Source organism: Diadema setosum, chromosome 4 (genome assembly GCF_964275005.1).
Source record: "Diadema setosum chromosome 4, eeDiaSeto1, whole genome shotgun sequence".
NCBI lineage: Eukaryota > Metazoa > Echinodermata > Echinoidea > Diadematoida > Diadematidae > Diadema > Diadema setosum.
In genome coordinates, this window is record NC_092688.1 from 42,052,605 (window position 1) to 42,076,892 (window position 24,288).

At 38.8% G+C, this 24,288-nt stretch overlaps 1 protein-coding gene across 1 annotated transcript; it reads left to right on the plus strand.

Moving 5' to 3' along the window:
* The first annotated feature begins 4,512 nt into the window (after positions 1-4,512).
* On the plus strand, positions 4,513-22,391 carry LOC140227891 (neuronal acetylcholine receptor subunit alpha-3-like). Its single transcript, XM_072308277.1, has 7 exons — positions 4,513-4,609; positions 11,389-11,531; positions 14,681-14,725; positions 15,825-15,934; positions 18,958-19,793; positions 20,644-21,029; positions 22,197-22,391. The coding sequence occupies exons 1-7, from the start codon at positions 4,513-4,515 to the stop codon at positions 22,389-22,391; spliced, it is 1,812 nt and encodes a 603-aa protein (XP_072164378.1).
* The last annotated feature ends 1,897 nt before the right edge of the window (positions 22,392-24,288 follow it).

Below are 24,288 nucleotides of genomic sequence, written 5' to 3' on the forward strand. Positions count from 1 at the left end.
GAATGGGGAAAAGAAAAGGGGGACGGAGGAGAGAACGACATCCAGGTCTCAGTGGGTGTGGGAGGGTAGATAGTGACACCATGAGCTCTTAGAATCCAGCTTAATTACAAGTCGACACGACGCAAATCGATCAGGAACGTGATAACTAGTTGGCCCCCGGGTTACGACAACATCTCATCTTTTCCTTTCAATTAGAAGGGGGGGGGTGAGTTCGTTCTTTGACGCAGAAGGAATAAGCTTCTCAATATAAGTGGGTCGCAAGATAGATGGCGGATGGAGCCAATCATGACTTGTGTTTGCTTTGGAAGACCGAAATTATTGCATAACAAAACAGAATGAGTATCGGGGAATACTGCGGATGTGGATTGAACACTACACAGCTTGTAATAACGAAACTAAACAAAGCAAACTATGAGAGACTAGAGACAAATTGTACACAAGTTTGTTTGTTTTGTTTTTTTCATTTTGGTTACTCGCGATGTTCTTATTGGAACTCTGTAAAATGATATGGCGACGTGAACCTTTCCTTTTCATGATATGCTCGGCTCACAAGAAATATAAATAAACAAAATACAAGATACATCATACTTTTTTTTTTCCAGTTGAACAAGTTAAAAAGTGAAAGTTTTTCGTATGGACCTGAAAAGTACAAGTATTTCATTGGAGTAAATGAAAATCAGTTCTTTGTTTAAATAGTTGGGAAATAGCTTTAGTGCTTTCTTTTGATGTTTAATTGGGTGATATCTCTGCTCTTCAACATTTTTAACAAGGCTCAATATATGGGGACGAGAACAGCAACAAGACTTGCATCCTGTAGGAAATAGATTAAAGCGTCATTTATTCAATAATTGCCTCCGATGCTTATTGGTATACATCTATAAAGTTGTCTATTTTTCTTTGTTTCCGTTCAGACACAGCGTGACCACAACCCCGAACTGTTAAATGTGAAGACCAAAATTGGTCGATGTTCTAACAAATACGACAAAAGCCACAGTGTTCAGTTGGAATGATTATTCGTATAATTCATTCAACGATTTGTTACAAGTTTAAAAAGGAGCCCACAGAAAGAATGTGTACATTCTGTGTAACAATTCAGCCTATGACGCACCATGCAGTTTGTGTTTGTTGTTTTTTGCTGTTGTTGTTGTTGTTGTTTGTTTGTTTGTTTGTTTGTTTGTTTGTTTTTTGGCTGATGCAGGTTAAAGGGTGTGTACAGTTCTGGTCGAGGTGAGGATTTAGCTTTTAACGTTTTGCGAGATATTCAGAAACCACTCTATGAGATGTCAAAGAGCATGCAGTTCTAAGGGGTATCAAAAGTTTATTCGATGAAAATCGGTTTTGAAATGGCTGAGATATCCAAAAACAAGGTGAAACAAAGAGGTCCTAATAAAGTTGTGGCATGTCGCCTTTTATTATTAGCACTTTTTTGGATATCTCAGCCATTTGAAAACCAATAATAAACGTTGAATCCTTCTTAAAATTACACATGCTCTTTCATATTTCATAAGAGGCTTTTATTATCTCACTTAGGAATGTTCAAAACGTGAATCCCCACCTCAACCAGTACTGTACAGTCCTTTAAACTTTTCAATGAATACGGGACAGGAAATCACCTGGTATAATAACTCGTCTGCGGACACTATACAAGGGACCATTTGGAAGCCTTTAATTTTCCAGAGCAGATACAACAAAGGGCGTACATTTGGTGGGTTGATACATGACTAACGCAGCTAATGACCACAAGATTGGGTGGGATAGTGATTAATATTGCATGTGGCATCAAACTGTAATGAAAGCTAATGAACCCCTATGTGACTTGACATGTTAACATCAGACTTCGATAGTCTTTCATCCACTCTCATAATGCAGGGGCTTCTCTCAGATTTCCTCCCACCCGCCACCTTATATTACACCACTATGTGATTTAGTCAATGGATGAATGTGTGTGGTTGCTGAATCCGGTCTCCCGATCGCCCGTCGCGTAATTGTCCCGGCAAATGTGAAGTGACGACAAGATGAATGTAAAATTTCGTCATTATGAGCAGACGATCATGTAAAGGTTAAAGGCGCCAGTATGAGGGGCACTTGTCCTCGTTGTTGATACATTCATTGACAAGTCTCTACGTAATACTTCTTGACTTTGGCTATTCAGTGGTGTTTTCTTGAATTACTTACTCGCTCAATCAAAATAGTCATGGAAATTATGAATGGGATGTAGCGCGTGGGCACACGCACACACACACACACACACACACACACACACACATGTTTATATGAGCCTCAAGTATAATGTATAAAGTTATTTTGTAGCGCGCGCACACACAAACACACACACACACACGTTTATAATAATGTGCCTAAGTATAATGTATTTTCTTAATTTACTTAAGCACGTGAATAGAAAGCATACTTTCAACGAGAAAGCTGGCTACTAGCAAGTCCGTACAAGTTACATTATAAAAGGAGCACAAAAATAAATGACATTTAAAGAGAAGGAGATGTAAATACACAGATAATAGCTGTATATATATGATATAATCGTGTAATACATATCTATAATAAACTTCCCTGACTTAATATTTGAAATCTGCGATACAAAGTTACTTTTTCATTTTTTAGTTAGATGACGCTGAGAAAGGATTTGAATAATTTTCGTCCCACATACTGTCATGATTGTGCTGCGCTGTATGCAGTCAAATTGAGTCTTAGAGTATATCATATTTTCCTCCTGTAAAATGTTCTTTTTCATTTACTCGGAGCAATCAGATACTGTCGACAAAGATCCCTGGAGTACATGAATGCAGTATAAACTTCTTGCAAGTCGTGAGATACCAGCCAAGAAAATGGTCTTATTCCTGTGATAAGACTCAATTACCGTTCCTTAAGTTTCTCACATGTTTCTTCATAAGCAGATAAGTAATTCGAAATTCGAAATTCCTGTTCAGATTCCAAATCTGTTCACAAAATTTTGTCTCAACCATTGATATCATGTTTGCTTTAAAAAAAAAAAGTTATCTCTGCCTCCAATTCAATTGATGAAAACGGACAAGGACAAGACAGAATTGATTAAGGAAGAGCTAAGCATTACTCCTTTCATCATTTTTGTCAATTCGGCAAAGTTGCATGCACCTGTCTGATGGGAGTATCTTGACTGACTGCCGAATGCTACGGAAACTTAAACGTACCCGAAGAAGGGGATTTGTGCAACTCACCAAAGCACCTTGTTGGGTAAAAAGGCTAGAATGCAATCCGGTGTGCAAACTCGCCACAGCGTCTTGCTTATGGCAAGAAGGAGAGAAGGAGACTTGGTCAAATCACCAAGTCGCCGCAATTTTATAGAACGAGAAGGCCACTTGTGCAAACTCGGCAAGGCACCTTGTCTTCAACGGAAATGCAAGGCGGGACGAGTGGGAAAGAGCGTTATAGGGACTGTACAGTACTGCTTGAGGTGAGGATTCAGGTTTAGAACATTTTGTTTTTTGATGACATAATGAGATGAAATATGGAATAGCATGTAATTTCAACGTTTATTTGATGAAAATTGGCTTGAAATGGCTGAGATATCCAATAAAGTAATAGTAGTAATAAATGGACCGGCCACGACTGTTATTAGGATCTCTTTGTTTTCCCTTGTTTTTAGATATTTTAGTCATCAAATGAATATTTGATTCTCCATAGAATTGAGTGGTTTCTATATAAATATCTCGCAAAACGTTACATGCTGAATCCTCACCTCAACCAGTACTGTACAGTCCCTACTCCCTAGATGCATCAAGTAGCCTACATCAATTTTTTGTCGGCCTATAAAATGATAGCACGTAGTATCATTATACGTATACTATACTTTTGTTCATATCTGCCTTCCAGTTCGACGCAATGACAAGACAATTTGATGCTTTATACTGCAAATGTCATTAATTTATAACGTCTGAAGCATTATGATAAGGGATCTATAGTAAAAATGGCAGTGGTACACATAATTTGTTGTGTCATCTCCATGTAATGATTTGTATATATTGTATACTGGAAAAGAAAATATGTTTGTTCTGTAAATAGGATTACATCCACTGTATTGGTTACAGCTGGTGCTATGTGAAAAAATAAAGTAGGAGAATTTGTTTACTTTGGATAATTCAAATCTCAACGCTTTCGAACAAACCTTTCAAGACATCTGCGTGTGTGTGTTTGAACGACAAACCATATTATGCAGACACCCGTGATAATATGCAAGGGATAACATTACGTAGACCCACATTACGTACACCCAATTTCTGAATGGTAAATAAAATCCAATGTTGATATTGAACATCACATAGATTATACCACGCTATATCAGCGTAGAAAAAACAAACACACAGTCATCATGTTTCTACAAAGGAGAAATGGGATCGATGCTGTGCAGTAGCAGCGTTTTAACTCTTTCTTGCATGTTACTGAACTGGGCCTTTAAGAAAGTCGTCATTCAATTCGCGTTTGCGAATATTTGGACAGTCGCCTTGCATCCTTTCCAGAATGTACACGCAGGCGACGCGCATACATAATCGCCTTCCCGCCATCGAAGATTGCACGCTGGCTGTCTCTCAAGCAGCCAAGCAGTTCGGCGAAGTGGGTAAATGACGTTGAGCTCTCGGGACGCGGAGCTCCATGATGCAGCAGAGCGAGGCACGCACACTGAAGGCGATAGTCGTGGCGTCATTTACTAAATGCCGCGTTGCGCCAAAGAATGTTAACGTATATGAATGACAACCACACTACGACTGACTGTATCTGGCGGGAAAATGGGCAATGCAGAAAAACCTTGTAGTGTGACGTATCTTATGTCCAATTAATATTTCAGTCCCGTATTACGATGAATTATTGTTGGTCCCTACTGCTTTGCGTGTGAATTTGAAGGGACAACCTACAGGGGGGAAAGGGAGTAATATAGAGGAATAAAACTGCAGGCAAGCACTAAAGGCTGCAAAATGATGTTACTCTCAAATGAATGTAATCTTAGATTTTGTCTTCATTAAACAGTCATCATAAGAAACCCATTAGAGTCTGCGTTCCACGGATGATGAAACTAACTTACCTGTGTTGGGCGATCAAAATGCAATTTACATGTTTACATAGAAAGCCTAATTTCAGACGAATCAATGATGTTAAACTCGGTGGAGTTGCCTACTTAATTACCTATTAAATACGAGGTCCATTGATTCTATCATGACTCTGTTTCAAATAACTTATAATAGATTATACACTTACATACAAATAAGATTCACGTGTTGATGTGAATACTGTATTTGAAATAATTATTATACTCTACAAGAACGTCGTGTTTACTAGTGTGCATAATAACATTTGGTCGGCACTGGGATATCAATGAAATAAGATGAAAATGCAAGAAAATTTAATGTTTTTAAAATAATATAGTGCAGTGAACAGTAAGGGAATTAAAATATCACACAGTGGGATGACAGGAGAAGCAGGCCGCCATGAAAGTCGTGGTTTACCCAGTCAAACTCTATATTATTCGGAACTCTATATAATGATAATCAATAGAGTCTGCAGCCAAGTGGCAGGTCGTGAGGTTGATGCGTTTTTGTTTTGTTTTTTTCTTGGATGTATTGTCGTCCACCACGCTTATCTTCCTTTTCATTAATCATCGTAGTAAAAGCCTAATGCGCCTCTGATCTTGACAGCTTGACAGCCGATTGGTCAGCCAGTGATTAGCTTAAGTCAGTTTGTTCATTCCCGGTGTGAAAGGGACTGCATATGCGCTGTAAGTATACATTTTTTTAGTAGAAAGCAAAACACCGGGCGGAAGATTTGACCAGAACGTATAGACAGCTAAATTATAATTAACGGACACAGTTTTGGATACATTATAGGACATAAGGTAAGTTAGAGAACTCATAACGCCATTCTTCTTGTCAGGAGAAAGTATGTACATGTTTATGTGTTTACAATTGTTTTTTGAACATCAGAGAGAGAGAGAGAGAGAGAGAGAGGCAGAGCGAAAGAGAGGGAGATAACGGGAATGGGAAGAAGACAGAAAAAAAGAGGGAGGTGATTGACACAATTGCCAATAATTTTCATTACAAAAGTGTGTACATAGGATGAAAACGAATGATAAACCATAATCATTTGATAGCACGCTTCGAAAGATGTGTATTCACTATCTACTATATCGCGAGTACCTTAAAAAACCATAATGACATCAACGAACAACGAAATAAAAGATATAGGAGGATACAACGTAATTATAAGGAAATAGAGTCATGGTATGTAATAAGAAGCGTGGGCAATATCACAGGAAATTTAGTAGTTTGCCGCGTGGTAATTGAAACCGTTAATCGCACTGATTACAAAACACTTGTCATATTATTGACAAAACAGAGTCTGCAGCAAATCATTCTAATTATTATACTTGTGTAATAAGTATACGAGTATTGTTTTTGACCTGTCACATTCGCCTGCACCCGTTTATAATTACATGCACAAGACCTGTAGTCAATCTATACTTTTAAACTTTATACATTACCATTTCTGCAATGTTAAAGGGGATGTCTAGTAATTGATCAGTGGGAATCAATGGGAATGCTGGGGGATGATTGTTCCAAACCTTGTGGGATTCATTTAAGAGAACATTATATCTATTGTTGTGTGAAAATTGTATGTTTCAGAATGGTCTCATATTTACGTAATGTGCAGTTTAATGTTTCCAGGTTAGCATGCCTGTACAGTGACGGGGCATTAAACTGCACATTACTTGAATATGAGACCGTTCTGAAGCAAATAATTTTCACACAACAGATACATAATGTACTCTTAAATGAATCCCAAAAGAACTGGAACAATCATCCCCCAGCATTCCCACTGATTCCCACTGATAAGTTACTAGCCATCCCCTTTAAAGGCATTGAAATAGTTTGTATTGGTTTAAGAGCTCAATATAAGGTATCATATATATATATATATATATATATATATATATACAGTAAAAAATGTAAAATCAGACTTGTGTTATGAGAAGACAGGCATTATGCAAGGTTCTGTACAGGGCCCTCTCCTTACCTTTGCTATTTGTTAGTGATTTGCCATTTGTTCTCTATACTATTTCCAATGATACCAACCTACATGTATTTCATTTAGGTCGGGATGTTCATGAAGTTAATCAAATGATTAAGACAATGATGGAGAAAGTGTGTTCTTGGTTTGCTGCAAATCGCTTGGTATCAAACATAAACAAAACTTGTTATATGATTTTAAGATGACGAATAGTCGGTGGCAATGTTGTAAAAACACATGTATGTAATGACAAAGTCAAGCAGTTAAATAGAACAAAATTTCTTGGTGTGACAACTGATGGTGACTAAACCTTGTCAGGTCATCAAAAAACAATGATATGTAGCCATAATTCATTATACTTACTGAATCGTATGTTGTTTTTTAAAAAGTGTTTTGAGTAATGTATAGTAATGCACACATTTTTGCACACACTGCGGTATTAACTATAAAACAAAAAACCTGCAAGTTAAAGAAAAAAAAATATGAAAGCAGTTACAAGTGGCTACATTTAGGTTCTCGTGTTTCAAATGTATCTTACCTGTCAAGTTCCATAATTTATTTACTTTAGAATTATGCTTACAACACTTAAAGTTCTAATAAGATATTTTAACGTTTGTACAGATATAAGTTTTCAAAGACTGCAATCTTATATCATTTGATACTATGGCGCCAAATGCTGAAATCAGTTACCGTCTATTATCAAAGAATGTCCAACTATATATATATTGTATTTCATTTTCAAAACTTCAAGGGGGTGGCTAGTAACTGATCAGTGGGAATGCTGGGGATGATTGTTCCAATCCTTGTGGAATTCATTTAAGAGTACATTATATATCTATCGTTGTGTGAAAATTATTTGCTTCAGAATGGTCTCATATTCAAGTAATGTGCAGATTGATGTTTGAAGGTTAATTAGCTTACCTGTACAGTGACGGGGAGATCGTTAAGGGGCCGTAAACGATCGCCCCGTCACTGTACAAGCATGCTAACCTAGATTCCCACTGATCAGTTTCTAGCCATCCCCTTTAAGTATAAGATGATTTTGATCAAAAGCGCAATTGAATAGTCTTTCTAAGATTTTGCCCCTTTTATTATTTTGTTGTCTTGTCCAATCTTATTGTTTTGTTGTTTAGTGTATATTTTCAACCTGTAGTTGTACTCTGCAAAATCGTTATGTATCTTCCACTTGATTCGAATCTGCATCCTAATTATTTGTAAAGAAAATCGGCTTCAAGAACTTTCATAATATGGCCTTTGGTGATTCCCTTACATATGCGATATATATATATATTTTCCTCTCATTTGTTTTCCTTGTAAATGTGATGCACAATTAATAATATAATGTTGTCAATTTGTGTATTCTTTTTGGCATGAGGAATAAATAATTTGATTCAATCGAATAATCTTGAGTGATGTGTAAGGTGGTAGCATGAATAAGATATTGTATATTACACGAAATTCTCGACCGAGAATTCAGCCACTCGCAATGGTGTCTTACAAGTCCCATTACGCGAAATACATGGTATACGTATCATAACTATAAATTGAGATTTTCTTAAATTTAGTTTTGAATGGTGTGGCTGAATCATGTCTTGTAGCTGAAGTCTTTCACTCGCGACAGATTGTAGCGTGTGTTTGTTTGTTTGTTTTACGTTGCATCATTTTCTTATTTTACTTTACTCTTTGGTGTCTTAGGGAATACATCCGCATTTAGCCGCAGGTGAAGGTCGAAATCCAGCAAAACATTGTTGCAAGAGGAATAAAAACACTCTCGACTATTGCGTGTCCCGCTCCAAAATGCCATGCTTAGTTTGGGTTCGCCTTGTTTGGTTTTGGCTTGTTCACTTTGAGCTTCGAATCCACGCTGTTTGAGCTTCGAATCCACTCTATTTGAGCTCATCTAAATTGACATTAGTTGCATTGGGTGCTTCTCGTTTGATCTCCTCCAGTTTACTTGGTTCTCACAGCCAGCTCAATTTGCTTAAGATTCACTTATTTGAGTGTATATACATAAAGCTCGAGCGTTCAAGCTATCCGAAACTGAAATGTTGATGCTTTCTTTATCATGTTTGTCATCTGTTTCTTTCATCTTTCTTTCATCTCGTGGAACTGACTTTCTTTGAATAGCATCCTTTATCTCGGCTCATCGGGTCGCAGCTCATCTCATATGAACTTTAGCATTGAAGCATTAGCTCAGCAGATTTAAGTTCTTATTTTGGTTTCAATCAAAACTTATAGTGAGCGTCATTCATTAGAATGTCTAGGGACGAAATTTCATCTGAAGAGGTAGGATTTGCAAATGGGCAGTTGTAATGGTGCTTGTGGCACATTGTAAAGGATTTTTGTTCGTGAAAAAAAAAAAAACATATCCAAACGCAACCCCGTGTCATTATTGATAATGTGAATATATATGTATATATATATATATATATATATATATATATATATATATATATGTATATATATATATATATATATATCATATCACTTGCTTGTAAAGTGTGAAGTCGCATTGGTGAAGACGCTGGACACACTAGTATACAAGGGGCATACGACTACTTCTTTTCCTAAATTCAGGATATGTGCTGACGTCATGGCTTGCTGCAGGCTATCTCTTTTATTTCCTGACGAAGAATATAGCGAAGCGAAACAAGAGAAAACACTTAAAGACGTATTGTCGATGTTGCACCAGAGACTATTCCGATGTGGCTCTATGATACTTTCCTACTTACCGCGAGAAAGGAGCTCATGAGATGAGGTAACAAGATCCCTCCATCAAACCATCAATCTTAGTTACTCGCTAAGTGAAGGCGACGGTTGTGAGTGGTCATGTGCCGCCGCAAGGCAACGCGACAGTAGCGGGAGCGTGAAGAAGCCGACATCGATCAAATACTTGCCCAATTTCGCCGGCATTTAAGTCGTTTTATCGACTAACGCTTGCAACGGGTGTGCACACACGCATGACGGTGACATATCGAGCAAACTCTGGAAAGCTAGAATTCTTCACATAATTCGCTTTCACAATCCTCCATTCGTCCACTCTCAAGTGGGTTGTATATCTCTCCTATTTCATGGTATCAACTGGAGGAATATTTCAACATGATTACGCTATTTCATGTCCGAGTCACATACAGGTGTTTGTAAATATTTTTCGTTAAGGAAGTGATAAGCATGCATGGTATCATGTTATATACTTCAAGACACACTGTCTTATGGAAACTTTTGAAATGAATTTATTACTGTGTGTGAAATGAAATATTTTCAAGAGCATCGGAAGTTGTCTGTACATGATGATAACATATATCATCTGTCAAAAGCTGGAATTATCCAAACTTATTACACCAAACCCACTATGGGTATTACAAGTTTATACCACAGACTTGAGAGAAAACTACAATGAGATTTAGTGATCCTTGCTGGCCATATCATTCTTTGATGCACAGTGCACAAGTTTGGTATCAAGGACACAGCACAGACCATACACTACATTCTCCTTGATGTTTGCAAAAAATAAATAAATAAATAAATAAATAAATAAATAAATAAATAAATAAATAAATAAATAAATAAATAAATAATGACAAATCAAAGTAATAAGTGGATTGTTCTCCATTAATCAAAGGATGTTATTGTTTTTTATTGTATTCCATCGACTGCTCAAAAGGTCTGAAGACGACAATCGTTGTTGTTATAACAAAATTCTAATCATTGGTGGTGGTCTTAATTGCTCAGGAGAGCCCTTTCAGTGTTCACACTGCTCCACACTAGGGTCATATCATCTCTATTTAAACGTTCGTGTTCTGAGAAATACAATGTATTAGACATGAGGTGCTAGCATCTGTAGGCAAAACAACTTGTGGACGTATAAAGGCATCAGACAGGATATCAGTATTCAAACTCTAGACACTCTGTTTGCAAACTAAGAGCCTTTCAACTCTTCTATGCATACGGTGCCCCGACAGATTATAAAAGTATACAGTGCAACATGAAAATCGTTAAATACAATGACGAGACATGTTCGACAAAAAAAAAGAGTTCCCTTTAACGAGGTCATGCTCAAGGCGAAGGATCGATAGCAACAATATTTTGTATTTTCTCTCCATTCCCCAAGTCCTCCTCAAAATTTGGTAACAACAACTACACAGCATTCCCGTTATAACGAACGCGCTTGTAACGAAATTCTCGTTACAACGAAACAGAAATCCAGGTCCTAAAATCATCATCTAGGCCCTGCACCCACCATACTCTTTGGCTATAACAAAATTTCAATATAACAGAAGTCCCGAATACTTCGTCATAACGAGAAGTGTTTTCTCTCTCTCTCTTTCTTCAACCCAGCATGCCTTGCGTCCGACGATGAAGAGCGCCTCCGTGAGTACCTGTTCCCGTCACATTATAGCCCATTCGTTCTTCCAAACCAGAATGCATCGGACGTTCTCCAAATCCAGTTCGGTCTGGCTATCTCACAGATTCTTGATGTGGTAAGCATTTTCATAGAAGCTTCTTGAGGCTTCTATCTCTGTTTGTCTCTCTCTCTCTCTCTCTCTCTCAAAAAAAGAAAGTATCAAAAGATATGAGACCATATAAAATAGGCCAGTTCGGAGTTACCTCATGGGCCCATTGATATGAATGACCTTTCTTTTCTTTTTTTCTCAGTCGGTTAGGGGCACTTCACTCGTTTTCAGAGCGACATATTGCCCTTGAAACCGGACGTTACAAAAATGTCCCACACGATGAAAGATTTTGTATAATCTGTAATTCCGGTGATGTAGAAGATGAGTTTCATTGTTTTATGATTTGTTCTGCATATGATGATTTCAGATCACAATTTAGTATTATATCAGAAAGAGATCCTACTTTTCCTCAGTTGTCTAATTACCAACAATTCCTTTTTCTTTAATGGCATCAGATTCACTGTGCTGTCAAGTAGCCAGCTTTGCCAATCTTATTTTAACGTGCCGTAACAATTTATTATATTCCCACAACTGAATATCTCTTTCATGTATTATTTAGCCCATTCTCTCTTGTGTTGTGTTAAATTATGTGTTATTGTCTGTATGTATACTACATGATATATTTATATATTTTGTATTACTTTCTATGTTTGATTTATATTTATCACTCATAGGCCTTTTAGGCCGGTCGTCCGTATGACGGGTGTGAATTTTAAAGAAAGAAATAAATCAAACCAATCTATTATTATAATGCATAAGACGTAACAATTTATGGGATTCATCAGTCCCTGTCTAAACAAAAAATGAACTCGCGTAGACCAGCTGACCAGAATGATCCGTATATCAACACTTGGGGAAAGCATCCATTTCATTATTTGCCTTTAATGTACTGTATTAACAATCTCTTTCTATTGATATTGCCAAATACCACTGCTGCTGTCAGGTGGATATGCTGGAAAGCAGCATTTATAAGGATCACAATAATAATCATTAAGACACCGATTATTATCCCAGTGAATTTAAAAACCAACATGTCTGTTGGAACGAATGACATCTTTTTCTGCTCATGCACAAAACTGAACTGTGAACTGGCTTATAAATGGTAATCTACTTTATTTATTTTCTCTTTTACCTATGAGGAATAAACACCGCAGTGAGTTGACTAACCATTACGTTGTATTCTTCAGGTTTTGATTCTCATCCGAGATACGAGTAATAACTTGTCACACGAAAGCAGAAATGAGTCATTAGAACTTTTTTTTTGTGATATCGCATGTCATACTTTTCGTATATTACACGTGGAATATCAGACACTTTGTCATAACCACTTTATCTAAGTATATATTCCAATATATTTGGGTGCCACATGACCACTATTGCAAAACGCTTCTTTTCTGTCAAAAGTTGATCAAGGAGGTTAGCACAACACTCATGAAATTCACTGTTTTTGAAAATGTAATACAGTATCACGGTATTACACTTTCAAAATCATTAAATTACTTTTTCTCCATGCCCCCACTTGGCAATTGAATTGTAAAATAAACCATGCGAACTGTGAATTCATCGCGGAACCCATATTAAGCCTTTTTTATGCCTCCGCCACGAAGTGGTGCCGGAGGTATTACGTTTTCGGGTTGTCCGTCCGTCCGTCCGTCCGTCCGTCCTTCCGTCCTTCCGTCCGTCCTTCCGTCCGTAATCAATTTTGTGGACAGCGTAACTAAAAAAACATTTAAGGCATCCTAATGAAACTTGGCATGTATATGTACGAGTGGGCGAAGTTGTGCCTATTAACTTTTGGGTGCACATGCTCAAGGTCAAAGGTCAAGGTCAAATGCTCAAAATTTCACTATTTCCCCCATATCCATGCAATGCCTGAAGGTATTTTCTTGAAACTTAGTGTATATATGTACTACTAAATAAAGATTCTCCAGAGAGAGTTTCAGGTCATGAGGTCAAAGGTTAAGGGTCAAAGGTCAAGGTAAAATCTTGAAATTGTACGCTTTTCTCCATATCTCACAAATGGTTCAAGGCATCTTTGTGGAACTTAGTAAATATGCATTTTACTGACTGGCAGTGATTATCTAGGGAATTTAGGGGTCATGGGTCAAAGGTCTAGGTCAACTCCTCAAAATGTCACTACTTCCCTCATATTTATGCAGTGACTGCAGGATTTTTCTTGAAACTTGAAATATACATGTATTACCCAATAGATATTCTGTGAAAAGTTTCTTGCCGAAAGCTCAAAGGTCAAGTGCAAGTGCTAAATTTCACTTCTTCCGCCATTTCTGGAAAATAACTCAAGGTATCATCACAAAACTTATTAGGCCTACATACTTTATGCATGTTCTACCTAACATTGATTCTCTTTGGAACTTTAAGGTCAAAGGTCAAGGGTCAAAGGCAGATTTAAATACTAATATTTTACCATTTAATACTGAAATTACACTTTTTCCCCACACCTTGTAAATTACTCTATGCATTACAAACTTATAAAAGGGTCAGAAGTCAGGTAAAATCCTCAAATTCCCAAATACCTGCACTCTGAAAACTTAGTCATTCATCCAATTAAACCTAGTTCAAGGAAAGTGGAACATTCAGCACATTTGTGACAAACCTGTCATTGTAATATTTTGCCAATTATGTGAAACTGTCATCATACATTGTTTATCATTGTTCTATAGACCTATTAGGAGAACCATGCATTATGGCGGAGGCATACCAGTCGCCGTAGCGACATTTCTAGTTTTATCATTAATCTTACCCGATAAAAGCATAGGTCACACACAAAAAATGCAACCTATTACCAGATTAATATTTTCAAAAAGCAAGAACAGTAATAATTATATTTTCATTTGCGTTAAATCAATCACTTTATCTTTAAGTGAGAAGGGATTTAAAATGTAACAAGCAAAGCAGAACAAGACAAACACGCATTTCATTTGATTTCTTTATCAAAATTGATCTTCCATATATTAATTTGTCTAAAAGCAAGAAAGCGATCAATTTCGATTATCATCTCCTTGCAACCATATCTTATAGTATGAGTTGATTCTTACAAAAAGAATGTTGTGATCTGAAATCGATGATTGAATTATAATAACAATGCATTATTTAGTGCGTCATCATCGTTAATACTTAAAACTAACAATCCTTTTCTCTCTTGCTTTTTTTTTCAGGACGAGAAAAATCAAGTTTTAACTTCGAAAGTATGGATGAAACAGGTAAATACCAATGCAACAAAGTAAATGAGCAATGACAACACAAACAATATGCACTCATACGTACTTTTCCAACAAAATGATATAGAGTGATTACACACAAATAACTCAATTGTCAACTTATTTCACCGTCAAGTACCACATTGACGACGAAACATTTATCCGACATTTATAAGTACTATACTTGAAGATTATAATATATACAGTGTGTGTGTGTCATATATATATATATATATATATATATATAGGTTTCATTTTGTTTGAATAAGGTGGAAAAGTTATAAAATTGGCTCTGAAGGAGGCTACAGTTTCAAACACTTTTACATCTCCGATTTACACTTTTGCACACAGCTCTGGACGGAATTGGCTTTTCTTTTTGATATCTTATTATTCGGGAAAATTTAACTTTTAAAATTTTATAAACAAACAAGCGTTAAATACCCGAAATGTTAAAGATTCCAAATGAATCTTAAGATTGTTCAAAAAGATGGCGGCATCGAAAGCCGAGATCAAAGGCACAAGGCACGATTCGCCTGTGGAATTTTTGTTTACAAGAAAGAGAAGTGACAGCTGTTTGAATATTTTAGCCAGTTGAAACTCCAGCTCTAATAGCTCAAACTTATTTATTTATTTTTTTTTTTTAGACTCAAACTCGTGCATAAATACAATAGCTCCCATCTCACACCCAAACAATACCACTTGCATCCAGACATGCCCAGCACTTACAGAAATTTGGATCTTGGACACACAGAAAAAAATCGAGTTCCAACTTTTGAAATCATACAATGTTCATATTATCATGTGCTGTTGAGAAGGTTGCTTACAACATGCCTTTAAGGCGCATTTTATCATAGGTTTCCCTTTTCCACTGCATGCGGGACAAGACAGGAACAGGTACCTCTGTCTAGGCGAAATCTTGGCATCGTTAAGTGCAAATGATGAACTATACGTATCCTGTATGTTGTCGCTAGATGGCAGCAAAGCACTGAGACATACCTACACTATCTGGGAAATGATGATACCAGTATCTCACACATGCAGTGTGCTGAGTAATACGCTACCTATTATTTAAGTTATATTCATTGCAATCTCCCCATTACAGATTTGGCACGACTATAATTTTGTGTGGAATCCACAAGACTATGGTGGGATCAGCAACATCAAAGTGCCATGCATTAAAGTATGGCTCCCAGACATTGTCATCTACAACAAGTAAGTTGCTTTATTGAAGAGAGCATTTTCAATCACACAGCCATGCGTGGTTAATGATGATAGTGTAATGACGATAGCACCGCCACTGACAATTATAATCAGAACGCTAACACACTTGTATTTCAAAAAAATAATGTCGATAATGACAACAAAGATACTAGAAATAACGGTGATGATAAAAAACACAATTATGAAAAGAGTTAATTTATGCCGTTTGTCTTCAGAAAACTGCCCTTTATCTTTCAGGATAGATTAATATGTGTGCCTGCGATGCTGCTGTCAAAGAACTGCTGCCAACCTAAAGAGCTGGGATGGAGACTATCAAATCCAGTTGCATTATTACAAGCTATATACGCAATAACCAACATCATTAATTACTGCCTAATTATGTGCGTATGGGCCCCTTCATGTATTCATATTCTCAGCACAAATGTCTTATGTCAAGAATGAAATCAATGACCTTTGTAAAAAAAAACAGTCATCGAAATTTGAACACTTATTCAATTACTTACATCAATAGGTTATTTATTTCAAATATTATCTGTAATATCCATGTCTATAGTTGTCATTACAAGAAGACGTTTCCTTAATATCTTATCTGCAATCTGAAAATGCTCTCAGATGAAATTTTATCGTTGAGCTTGGCATTGGCATCAATTCGAACAGTCGAGAATATTTAAGGTGTACATGTATCTCACTGAGCGGCGAATACTTGCGAACTCAGCGAATTTGGGATTTTGCCAGGGTTCGTAAAAGGTTGCAAGAGGTTCGTTACAGGTTGCAAGAAAATTCTCAAACAATTTTGTTTTTGTTATTTTGAAATTTTGAACATGTTCGAAATTTCTTTGCGAATGATTTTTTCCCCCGCAAACAGTTACAAGCGTTGGCAAAACAGTCGTAAGTCTTTGCAAATGGTTGTCAGACGGTGTCGCGGAAAGTCTTTGGACTTCACCAATGTTACCGACACGTGACCATGCTTACATTATAAAATCCACCCATTGAGAGAAATTCACCATGCCGAAGGAACAAGGAACTAAAAGGAGGGCGAAAACCCCTCGGGGGTCGGGCTAAGTCCATACCGCGAGGCCCCCGGCCGCGGAAGAACTCCCTCCAGCACCAGTCCAGGAGGGTGCTACTAGGCCTCCTGCTGCTGAACATCTTCTTTCTTTCTCTTGATTTGCACGATAGTTGTAGCCGCAGCAGCTACGCAAAGCAGTTCTTCAAGGGCAGCATTACGTCGGGCTTCTTCCTGGCATAAATTCATTTCCATATTCTGGAAATCCATCTCGAAAATACTCTTCGATTGCGGTCAGGAGAAATCGGAGTGTAGGGGAAGGGTTGCTCACCCTTGTTATAGGGTTGACTCCTGGTAGATTCGCCTGGTACTTTTGCAGAAGTTGGCAAAAGTTCTCAAACATTAAAATACTAGTGGTAAATGGTTGGCAAATAGTTACTAACCTGCGTGGGAGTTGCCTGCAAGGTGCTGCCGCTAAGGGCCTCCTACTGGCGTTCTGCTTGTACCTCTGCTGGCAAACCCTCGCGACTCACCCCGAAAAAGTTTTGGTAATGCTCAAAACTTGGCTGCGGGTAAATCAGACTTGCGTGCGCACCTCCTAGCAATACGCGCTAGGCGCGCTAGGTACTGTCAGGTGAAAGTCGCAGGCGATTCCCACGCAGGTACTTCGCAGCTGTAACGCAGGTACTTCGCAGTCCGCGCATGCGGCCAAGGTAATGATATTCTGTGGGACTTCTGCCATTCCTTCAGAGGAATTTCTTCACTGAGCTGTCAGCCCCAACGCGCCTGGCACGCAGATCACACAGAATACCCGCAAATAGAACTTAAATAGAACGCGTCCAGCAAGTAAGACACATGCAAAACTCGCCCAAATCCTTGTCCGCCCTAAAAAATTGTCCGGTAAGCTGGAAAATTCCAACACGCATCAAACCCGCGTATGTTGCCCGGAAAGATGTGAAAGGGCCAAAACTTGGCTGCAGGTAAAGAGGACTTGCGTACGCAACTCCAGGTAACTACAGGTGAGATACGTGCTAATAATAGGTACTGCCACCTGTGGGTCACCTTCGGGGAACTCCGGGTAGAAAAAAAAAAAAAAAATGTTCTTCGCAAGTCGCACCCAAGGCTTGCCCGGAATGGTGTGACACGGCCTTAAACATCGCTGGAAGTCGCTAGATGTCGCTAATGGTAGAGACGAATCCTGTTTTTCACCAACATTTTGTCAGAAAAGTTGGCGGGCGAATCCAAAATGCGCAACATTTGTTAATATTCGCCGCTCATTGCGATCTTTGGTGTCGTTCTTACAGTGCTGGTTTGTCACTCACTTAAGAGCCTAATTCTGAAGTCGTTCTAGACATGAAAGCACAAATGTATTATTTAAATACAATTGAAGACCCTAATATTAGTTTAAAATAATAGAGACAAAACTTCCCAAGCAGACGGTAGCAAATGCCCAAAATGTCTATGTACACACGCGCTGTTTATTATAGTGCATGTTCGATTTATACATAACTTATATAGTTACAGCATTCTGTTGACCCACTGATGGGTGTTCATTATTCAAGGTAAATACATGGAACGTTTAAAGGGATCGTACAGTATTGGTGGAGATAAGAATTGGGCTTTGAACTTTCTGTGAGATACCAATAAAACACTTATGATATAGTACAGAGCATACCATTTTTTAAGAGGCATTCAAAGTTTATTTGATGAAAATCGGGTTTGGCATAACTGAATCATCCAAAAACAAAGTAAAACAAAGTGATCGTAATAAAGTGTGGGTCCCACACTTTATCAGAATCGCTCTTTTTCGGATATCTCAGCCATTTCAGAACCAATTTTCATCAAATAAATGTTGAATTCCTCATAGAATTACATGCTCTTTCATATTTCATAAGAGGTTTCTCATTATCTCACCAACAAATGTTAGAAACCTGAAATTAGGTCTCAACCAAAACTGTACGATCCCTTTTAGAAAATCTTTATTTCCATCTTTCCTCTTTGTATGCAGTGCCAATGGAACTTTTGACATGCGGTCCCACGCCTGGGCGAGTATCTACCACAACGGCACCGTGCAGTGGTTCCCTCCAGTTTATTACCAGAGCTCTTGTAAGATTGATGTCCAGTACTTTCCCTTTGACGAGCAGAAGTGCGTCATGAAGTTCGGGTCCTGGTCCTACGACTTTCAGAAGATAGACCTAAAGCCGGTGAGCGAGAACGCTGAGAAGAAGGACTACTGGGAGAACGGTGAATGGACAATTGTAAACTCGCCAGCGGAGCGCCACGTAATGAAGTACCCATGTTGCAATGAGACCTACGTTGACGTGACGTACACCTTTGTTCTCCGGAGGAAGCCCCTGTTCTATTTCGCCTATCTGCTCCTTCCTTGCGGAATCATATCCTTCAATACGGTGCTTGTGTTCTACCTCCCACCTGATATTACTGGTAAAATGTCGCTGTGCACATCGGTCCTTCTATCCATGGTATGGTTCCTGCTACTGGTCACGCAGTGCATACCCTCTAACGCAAACAATTTCCCCCTGATTGTTAAGTATCTTCTTTTCACCATGACGGTGGTGGCGTCCTCTATTGTTTTGACGGTGTTTATCCTGAACATTCGACACCGATCTCCGTACACCCACACCATGCCTCCTTGGGTCAGAACGGTGTTCCTCGACGTGCTGCCACGATTCGTCGGGCTGCAGCGGCCGGACCAGCGGAAGAGGAGGGACATTCACAACGTCAACATGGCAGCGCGAGATTCCATGGCAACGAGCAATCACGTGGATGCGATGCTAAACGAAACTTCATCACATTCCTCCGAAGCAGACATCAATGATATTCAGGGTAAAATAGGAGTTAAATGGTTTAATTTCAAGTATTCTGTTCAGTAGGCGGGTCACAGTAGGGTCTCCCACGAGAGATCACTCTAAAACAAGATATCAAGTTATCTGTTCAATGTCTTAAGCCTGAAATAAAACAATCAGTCAATCAACGATTACAGACCTCTGAAGATCAATAGATTTCATACTAAAAATTTGCCTTGATACTTTTGCAGGAAAAAAAAAAACCCGAGCAAAAACAAACAGGCAGTATCACTGATTACTCAAAACCGTAAGTGATAACCATGATTACAATGTTTGATCGTTCCAACCGTTCCTGACCACAGATCAAACTTTCTGTTATTTTTTTTTTCATCCAGCTTTCGAATACTGATGTCCACTATCGTGGAATATAGCTGATCAAATCTTGGAGATGTCTGGCAATAGCAGTACATACCACAGTTCATAATTAAATCATACACATTGGGAAATATAGCTGTAGGCCTAATATCGCAGTACATGATAGTAGTCGATCGATTCCATGGATAATTTTTTTCCACATTCAAATTTATGAAGTCATTTTCACAATAATCACGACAAATTTTCCGTAACATCATTACGATGCTGACCGGAACAACTGAAGTTAGAGTAAAGTCATGACACATGCGAACTCATAATGAAAGAGTGACAGTGTCGACAATAATACATTATTACTATTGTTCAGGTGGAAATATTATATTGAAGGCAGTTGTTTGTAAAAGCAACAACAACGAATTAATACAAAGCAACAACCTTTGGTGTACAATACATCAAAAAAAAAAAGAAGTTAAATCTTGTCTTTGATTGGGTATGTTTTCTTTTTATGTCCTTAACAGTGGAGAAAAACACCATTCAAAGGGGTAGAAACTCCCAGAACGCGATGCCGATGAACCCAGCTGTTGAGCCGCTGCTGAATTGCCTCGTGGCGCAGAAGAACCTCAAGGCAGAACGCTTCTACACGCCCTACAATGATAAAAATAGCACTGTGTCTCACTACAGCATGCAGGATGGTGATCACTCCCACGGTCACAGCATCGGCCACGCCCACAGCCTTGGCCACGCCCACGGTCTCGCTGAAAGTAACATCCGTTCCGGCACGCCCAGCAACAATCGGTTACCGCCACAGATGGAACCACCCCTGGAATACATGATAGCGCAGAACACGGTGGAAGATATCATGTACCTCACCTCTCGCAGTATTAACAACGAATATGCAACCAAGGTACTGTGACATCCTTTGTGTGCTTGCTCTATTATTACAGAAGACAGGACGATTAGGCTGCGTTCACATAGAAGTAGGCCTATACTATTCGGGTATTCGGGGCTCGTTTTCGAGGGCACGCGAATAGCTTGAATCGAACGATAGGATTTCCTCACACCGGTTCACATAAGAGGGCACTATTCGAAAGTACCGAATTGCTGCGAATAGTATAGCAAAGTGGGAATCGAGCTTGTTCGATTTTCTTGCAGCGTATTACCGTCTCTCGTTTATGAAATAATGACAATTTTAGTCTGGATTTGCCCTTTAGCAAAAATAAGCATGCAGACTGACAGTCTGATGCAGTTTAGAAATTGTTAATAAGATTTGCTGGGATGTAGGAGGAAGAAATCCTCACTGCATGGGATGGTGAGTTGACGGTGCGGGTGATGGTGTACTCGGTGCTCGAATAGCGAATAGCGAATAGCGAATAGCGAATAGCGAATACCGAATACTTCTATGTGAACGCAGCCTTAGGAAAGTGAAGGCAGAGAATAAGGTGTGTGTGACAGTACAGACATCTGTAGATCTAACAACATGCAAAAGTGCGCGTACACACACACACACACACAAAGACATACACATCCGTGCAATCATCTACTATCGAAGACAATAATTGAAAAAGTGTCTGTAATGTTGTGCTATGCTTTTCATGAAGAGAGGGAGAGAGATGAAACTAACGAGAGTCCGTTCTATCATGATTATTCACGCATCAAAGAACACCACATCAACTATCATATTAATGATAAACTGGCAAAAACGAATTGCAGTGTTGGTGATTGTTTAAGATCCAAAGAGCCTACATCACTCAAGGCTTTTGAATCATAATTTCAGTCTATTTAATTGCTTTTCTTTTCTTTTTTTTTTTGAAGCAAACCGCGAAATGTTTGCTTTTGTTCAACATGATGGCGATATACATTTCAGATAAATTTTCTGTTTTCCCTCCCCCACTCTCTTCACTTCTATGTACAATGTACCTCCTTCGTTTCCAGTCACTGTTTTTTCTGGGCAGATAATTGGACAAAGATTCGGGGAAAATTCTTCTTGCATAGTACATGTATTTGTTCAGCACTTGCTGGACGAATTTGACAATCATTTTCTTTCTCCCTCTCTCTGCTTCACTATTTGCAGGCAAAGGAAGAATGGAAGATTGTCGCCATGGTGATAGACAGAATATTCCTCATCGTCTACCTGTGCTCCGTGTTCACTGGGACGTTGTCAATTTTCCTGGAGGCGCCGCTGGCGCGGGAATTCTTCATGGACGTGATTTTCAGGAACGGAACGAAGTTTAAGGAGGATAGTGCAGAGATGAACATCATCATGTAGCCTCTTCCCCCAGCCGTCCCATCCGACCCAGCGTGAAACACTCCCACCATCGTCATGATCTTGCGGCAGCCTCTCATACCTGCACGGCCGAAGACTGACTTATCGTAAATCGCCCTGGACAGATGTTTGGCGATCAAAACTTTATGCTTGGAGGGATTATTTTTTTAATTTCATCTTTTATTCTTAAAGATTGCATAAACAAAAAGATAGGCACCTATACATCGCAAGAATGGACGGAGGAACAGCACAGGTGAACCAGTTTATGATCTTTCTTCCTGCTGTACCTCTGGCCGGTTACAGCAAGCAGCGAGGAAGGAACGCCGTTCGCTTACGTGGACTAGACCTGCTGTGTATACTGTATAAGCACTCTGAACTGCTGATTTCAAAAGATGTTTTCATGGACGGACACGCCTGTGTAATGGCGTTGAACGATGGATTCATCAGTATGATACGGAAATCATCAGGAAATGTATTTTGTCACATTATCTTACACCAAACAAGTGATGATTCTCACGCATTATATCTTCCACACATGTTGTTTTCTACCATGTAGCATTTCAAACGTATGAAATACTTATGTATCTATGATATGAATGTTTTGCTTTTTATTCACTCGCCGAGCAGTTGAGAGAAAATGGTAACGTGATGGGTTTTGATAGGTTTCCACTTGAAACGATACCGCGAATGTATGTGTGTTGTGTGTGTATACACACACGCACCACAAAAACGGACGGCCTATTCAACCCCCATTCAGTTCGAACCTTCAGATATTGACAACGATGCTCTAGACACATCCAAGGTGGGATCTTCAGTGTTCAGCACTTTTCTTCCAGAAGGATCTGATATTACCATTGCGCCAGCATTAGAGGGGATATCCATATATTTTATCAACTATAGGTCGAGAGGGACATCGTTGGTTATACCCCCATCTCACTAGAGGGCGATTCCGCTAATAACATCAAAGATCGACAAAGCGCGGCGGATCGTGGCTTGATCGTATCTTGAGCGGTTCAGAAGCGCGGAGGGTCGCTACCATCGCCATGGTCGGCGACCTTGTTACCGAAGTTTTGAACATGTCCAAAGCTTCCGTAGCGAGGTCGCCGTGGAGCGTTTCACAATCGCCTCACGAGCGCATTAAAAGCGCCACATTCGTAACTCTGACGGGGTAGCAACGCGTTAGGCGTAACTCAAGCGCATCGAAAGCGGCCCCCATCGCCCAAGAAAATTATCACTTTTACAGTATTACGTAACAGGAACCAACCATGAACGAACGAAATTGATGTACAGACCAGGAAGGTGGACATGGGGAAAAGCGTATAAAATTCATTTTTCCACGTATACACTCCGTACGAATCTACTCTTTTTATTGAATTGTTTATAATACTAGTAACTATTGCAAGTCAATGAAAGTAAATTAAGTTGTAATCTTTTCAAATATATCTTCATAAAATTGTCTCATTGTAGGGTACGATTTGTATAGTTTGCTCGTAAGCCGGTTCTTTAATATTATATACACATTTTACCCTTTTAATTGAATGGATGACTTAACTAATAGTGCAATTTCACATCAGGTTCTGACTGGTGTGTTCTAGAATGCTAAGATGTAAGGGTAAAACCATATTCTACATATCCATGTTGGTTTGACACTGACATCTGCCTGAAGAATTTCAATGAGGAAACCCGTTTTATACCCCGATCACTTGAGATCGTAGCATGAGCCCATCGTAAACGTATCACTGTCGCTCCGATCGTATCACTGTTGTAGTGAGGTCTTGATAAGCGTACGAATATCGCAATATGATCGTTTTGATCGCAGAAGTAGCGCGTTTTGTCGGCTTGGAAAAGCGGCAAAAACGTGGCAGCGTCGTAGCATTATCGTGGCACTATTGCTCTACAG